The following is a 5929-nucleotide window of genomic DNA, read 5'->3' on the forward strand; positions in this document are numbered from 1 at the left end:
GTAGTCAATAGATAGATAGGAAAATAAAATAGAGGGATGATAGAAAAAAAATTCATGCTTCAGGACCGAGGTTACCTCTGCATCCTAGCAAAACAATTTTCTTGTGGATGGGGGAAGAGGGTTATGATCAGGAGACACTTTTGACCAGTGTTATGCGATCTGGATAAAAAATACTATTTTTCTAAGCTTTGTGAGTGTGAAAAATTTCAAGCATTTATCAAAAAGTACATTTTTATTTAAAAATCTTATTGAATTGTATGTATCTCGTTTTCTATAAGTCGAATATCACCTCCCAAATAGTTTATTTGAATTAAAACGAATATGAAAAATATAAAATGAATTTGTGATTTAAAGGCGTATGTCGGATATGGCATCTTATGAAAAAACTTTAGATATATTTGTCCGATTTTCCAATGAATAACTGGATTTATGAGTGAAATACTAGAAATGAAAGTTGCAAAGTGATCAGAAATATGTACCGTGTCGAAAATCTGTCTGTTACTCTAAATTTGAAATCTCGTATTCCCATTTTTGAGCGGACAAAGTTCTACCCCGGAACGTATTTTTCTACACACGGCACCTAAAAGAAGAACAAATTAGAACTTTCTAACAAACCTACTGCCTATTGGACTGAGGAACCACTTGCTTTGGTCATAGAAATAATTTTTAGGGCAGTGACGTATTGTCGTGATTCGGACACAGGCTTTTAAACCGGTGGCAAACGGGTCACATTTCAGCTGGTGTCCCTTCTGAAGTTCCAAAAGATGATGTTTCAATTCAACGCAAACTTCCCAAACTTTCATGCTAATTTCCCCGGCAGTTGGTTCCATGGGTCTTATGTATTCTTTGATTTTGTTCAAATTAATACTTTGATTAACCATAACTCCAATCTCTGTTAGGTAACATTCATCGATGCACTGTTCAAAATATTAATTTTTAAATTTCTTTAAAGAAACTTGATTGAAAAAGCGACTTACGGCCATGAAACTTTCCATTTCTCTATCAGGGACTTTCTCGTCTGCTACTTTTATGCACTTGTGCAATGGTTCCTCAGGTAACGCAGACGGAACGGAACAGCATTTTGAATATTCCTTAGCCTAAAACAAAAACAATATTCCTTCAACGTAATGCATAACGCACTTGAAACGTTTCCCACATGATAGTTAATGTCAAAGCACTCTTCGGCATTAGTCAGAACTACGAATGTTGAAAAAGACAAAACGAATTTGGAAATCATGATTAGAAACTTGAAGCAGGTACATTCCCATATACGAATGCGGACCAACTGCTTCATATTTACAAAGCGCTGCTGAATTCGTAAAAACTAATAATCCAGTTACACGATTCAGCTGAAAACGGTAAACATCCGTTTATTGTGAACTATCATCTAATTACTGGCATTCAACTTATATCGGCAAGAGATTAACCCATCTAGCAAAACGTTAAAGTGTAATACTTTGTAATGTATGATGGTTTTTAGTTGATTCATATCACCGACTTCAAATGGAAATAATACTGAGTTCAGCTCATGAATTAAAATGTCATATTTGTTTCAACCCCTGAGTGACCCTTTGTTTATTTTTTCCCCGAGATTTCAAACGTTACTCTACAGAATTGATCAAAGGAGACTTGATCCTATAGATAAAAGTTCCATTGACTTTTTTGACTATTTTAGTTTTCAATTCACAGTTTATAAGTCATTCGCTCGATTCAAAAGGGTTTTCATAAAAAGTGCGTAAATGAATCATGCAAAATCACTCATAATTAACAAATATTCGATAGCGACGATAAATGTAATTTTAATCGACTTAAATTATCGCTTCTTTTACGACTTCATGTTATCTGAGTTATTGAATCCGATAAGATGAGATAGAAGCACAAATCCTTAGTTTTTCAAATCAAAAGCCGTTTTTTTTCAAAGCAAATTTTAAAATTCACGCCAATGAATTCATTGGCAAAACTTAAATAATTCTAGAAACAAGTTATCTGAAGTCTAAAATTTGAACTTTCAGACCTAGATTGTAGGTTCTTTCTAAACATATTTTAAACAAATTTCGCTTTCAAGAAAAAGTCGGCTTCTAACTTTAAGTTTACGAAGATCTACAGAAACTTGCTTTTCGACCACCTTATTGAATTTAATAGGTATCATTTCAATAAACAGTTTCGACAATTTTTGCAGAGATAAAAATCTTTTTAAGTTTATTCCAAAACTTATTCAAAAACTTATTTTTTGAAGATTAGGCTGGAATACATTAAAAAAAAATTTATCTTTTGGATCTGAAAAAACGAGGAGGGGGACACAAAAAATAACTGAAATCATATAAAAATGAGCGATTGTCTGTCTGTCCGTCTGTTCCCAACGGACTCGAAAATTACTGAACCGATCAATGTGAAATTTGGTTAATGAGAGTTTTTGGGGACGCAAATGGCTTAAAACCGCTACGACTAGAAAGAGGAAGGAGGGCCTCCCATACAAAAGTCACATAAATATGGCACAAAACATGCAGTATTCAAACAAACTCCATTGAATTTTCTTTAAAAACAAATTTATTCATCATGAGGTGGGTAATTGTGATAAATATCCAACAAGTTCTGACATATTCAGACGATTTTTGTTGTATTAAAATTCCTTGCCATTTTTGAAAGTTTCCTATATAAAATCTACATGTAATGTAACATAACTCAAACCATTTTCAAACTGTTTTGATCACTTTTGACACACGTCTAAGTTTTGAAATAATAAGATGATTTAAATATTATGAGACTTATTCCATTTTTGTAAAGAAGAGCTCCCATACAAAATAACCAAAAATATGACCCAACTCAAATAAGAGCAAGTTTACTGGTGTTGGGAAAAAGTGGTAGAAATTTCGACGTTTTGAAAATTTTACCATGCAAAAATGTTTTCAAGATCTTGAGGCGTTGTATTTTTTAACAACACTGTTTCTATTTCAGCCGTATGGGATATAAATATTGCTATTTTTGCATCACAGCATGCGAAAATACAACACGTGTTGTACAAAAACTAAAAGGCCACAGATCTTGAAAATGTTTTTACATGGCAAAATTTTCAAAATGTGCCGTAAGTGTCAAAATTTCTACCACTTTTTCCCAACACCAGTGAATTTGCTCTAATAAGATAACTTTTTTTATTGAAAGTTTCTAAATTTTTTTTTTGAAAAATGGAAGATGTTGCAAAACACACTGGGTCAGCTAGTTTTCTATAAATTGGAACAAATTGGACAAAAGTTTCTATGCCTCAAACTTGCAAACAACCACGATCAAAATCGAAAAACCAAGCTATTTGAGGTCGAAAATAAAAAAAAATCTCGAATACAATAGGTTAGGGGAGAATGAGGATATTAAATCCCTGGTGATATTTGATTCCTTAGCTATATCTTGGAGCTGCAATGCCTTACAAAGATCAAATGTACTATGAAAATCTGCAAATGGGAAATCTGCAAACAGTTTTAACAAAAACGGATTTATATTTATTGAACTTTGTTTGAAAAATTTCACTCATATGAATCCAATTATTGTCTGGTGAAAAGGCTAATAAATTTAATTTTCTCTTAAATATAGAGGTAGCCCCTTTAAGTATACAATGACTATAGATAGGGTTGAGATTAACTTTTAGAACTCTTCTTCTGACTTTTATAAACTGTGAAAAAAAATGAACATGACCAAAGGAAGTCAATAAACATTCTATCTTGGGATTTTGTTTGATTTTTTTTTTTCCAAGAATTAGAGCCCACTAAATAAAAGATCAAGTTTCCTTCAATGAAGGATCAAGTCTCCCTTAACTTCAAAAATGTCTCCATGTTTTTCGTCCCCAGAAAATGCTTTTAATTCATAAATGGGATCAAGTATCGTTCTAATTTTTAGAGCATAAAAATTCGAAATTATACGCTGTCAGAAAACGCAAATGACAGCATTTTTTTTTCAAAAAAATATGATCGAAACAAGACAACGGGATCAAATGTCCCCATTCTCCTCATATACATTACCCATCTTCCACAATTTGATATTGTTTGAGTTTTCCGAAGAGTTCATCAAACTTTTTAAAAATACTAGAATTCTTTCGAAATTTTGAGATGATAAACTGTATGTTACAAAAAACTGGAGAACTTATCCCGTATTCCATTTGGTATATTCCTAAATACGTTAAAGTTCTTATTCCAGCGATCGCTAACCTCTTACCGTTCCATGTAATGGTAAATTTTTTGTGAATCTAAAATCGAAAATCCTAATTATTTCACAACATAATTTTGTGGAATTGAAGCACTTCATGAAACACACTTAAAATAAGAATTTTTGCATGTAGCTTATTTTAATTTTCGTTGCTGACATTTTTTTGGAATGTTAAATATGTAGATATTATCAGTTTTTGCATGTCCCCATAAAGATGACATAACATATTTCAGACCTAATGCAATGGACAGCATCAGCTGGCTCGCTCACCGATGTAATGTTATTATTTTTCTCATCACTTCACAGTCGCTCAAGTACCTATTCGTTCAATGAGGTTTGATCCATGTGCTTCTAAAATTCTCTACAAAAGCAGCTTTAATTACTCACATACTTGAACTTTCAACCTATCAACAGAACCGGTCAATCGGCGGGGGTCCAAGCGCATAAATGTAAATAAATACTTGACATGGATATTGCAACATAGAAGTTGGTACCACAAGGGAGCTACATATTTACTCACTCAAAAAAAAGGTGCCTAGTTATTTGACGATTTGTTACTTGTGTCAGATCTCATCGAAGCCAGGGACCAAGTCTGGTCAACGCGGGTCATCGAAAGGGATATCTCGGCTGATTATCTCCGATGATTCCATCGCAATCATCGATCGTTTGCCTATGGGCAAGCTCGTTTGGTATCCAAGCACTCGAAGAACGTTCGTGTATGAATGAACCAACTTACGTCTTACATCTACGTCCAGCTGAGCGAAGAAGTGGCAGTTCACCCTCCGCAAGCCATGTTTGGATCTAAACAACTACTATGTAGCGGGAGATAGATTATTTGTATTATCGTAATAGGTACTCAGCACGCGAACTTAACAGCTCAACTCTTCAAACCAAACCGGGATGCAAATCGCTAAACAAGATTCTATTTTGCTCCCCCTCGGCCATATGTGCTGTTTGTTTAAAATTTCGACATTACTTCTCTAGCCAATTTCAGCAAGACGACTTAGACGACGTCTATGGAACTTCTTATCATTAACTAAATATGGCAGGTGAAATTGTTCAGATATTCTCCCATACAAAAACATCCTGAAATACTTTTTTTCATTAAAAAATGGTTCAAAAGTATTCTCTGACACAATAATATAATAGATTACTCAGATTGATCTCTTCCACTACAAATTTGCAAATGACATTCATGTAAGAGGGTACACATGTCACCCCTCTAACAAATGGATGGGGGAGAGACTTGGCTAAACGAATTCATGAACGAAATGAACCTAGCGGTTTTTGAAATGAGAGACTCCATTAGACATGCAAAATAACAAAACTAGAAAAAATTAAGAAAGGTGGATCTCATAAAAGTTTGAACAAAATGAAATGAATGATTCGTCAAAACTCGATAATTTTTAACAAAAAATAATCCAAATTTTCAATAAACTGCAACAAATTGGACAAAAAAAAGCATGCAAAAATCTTTCATACAATTTTCATTGCTGAAAATTGAAAAATCGAGTTATTTAAAATCGAAAAATTTAAAAATATTGAATAAAAAATTGAATAATTTTTTATCTTCTACAGATTGACTTTTGATGTTGCAAAATTTTGAATTTTCCAAAAATTATCATATTTTTCAATAAAATACCTTAAATAAATCAAAAGGGGGGGGGGGGGGGGGGGGGGGGTGACAAAAAAAAAATTGAAATTTGTAATTTAAGCTATCATCCCAACTTTATTCAAT

General features: G+C 33.2%; 1 protein-coding gene across 1 annotated transcript; it reads right to left on the reverse strand.

Moving 5' to 3' along the window:
- Positions 1-406: 406 nt before the first annotated feature.
- LOC129750417 (uncharacterized) lies at positions 407-1283 on the reverse strand. Its single transcript, XM_055745453.1, has 3 exons — positions 1157-1283; positions 978-1097; positions 407-917 (listed from the first exon to the last, which is right to left on the reverse strand). The coding sequence occupies exons 1-3, from the start codon at positions 1235-1237 to the stop codon at positions 597-599; spliced, it is 522 nt and encodes a 173-aa protein (XP_055601428.1). The 5' UTR covers positions 1238-1283; the 3' UTR covers positions 407-596.
- Positions 1284-5929: the final 4646 nt, after the last annotated feature.

This window comes from Uranotaenia lowii, chromosome 1, assembly GCF_029784155.1.
Source record: "Uranotaenia lowii strain MFRU-FL chromosome 1, ASM2978415v1, whole genome shotgun sequence".
Taxonomy (NCBI): domain Eukaryota; kingdom Metazoa; phylum Arthropoda; class Insecta; order Diptera; family Culicidae; genus Uranotaenia; species Uranotaenia lowii.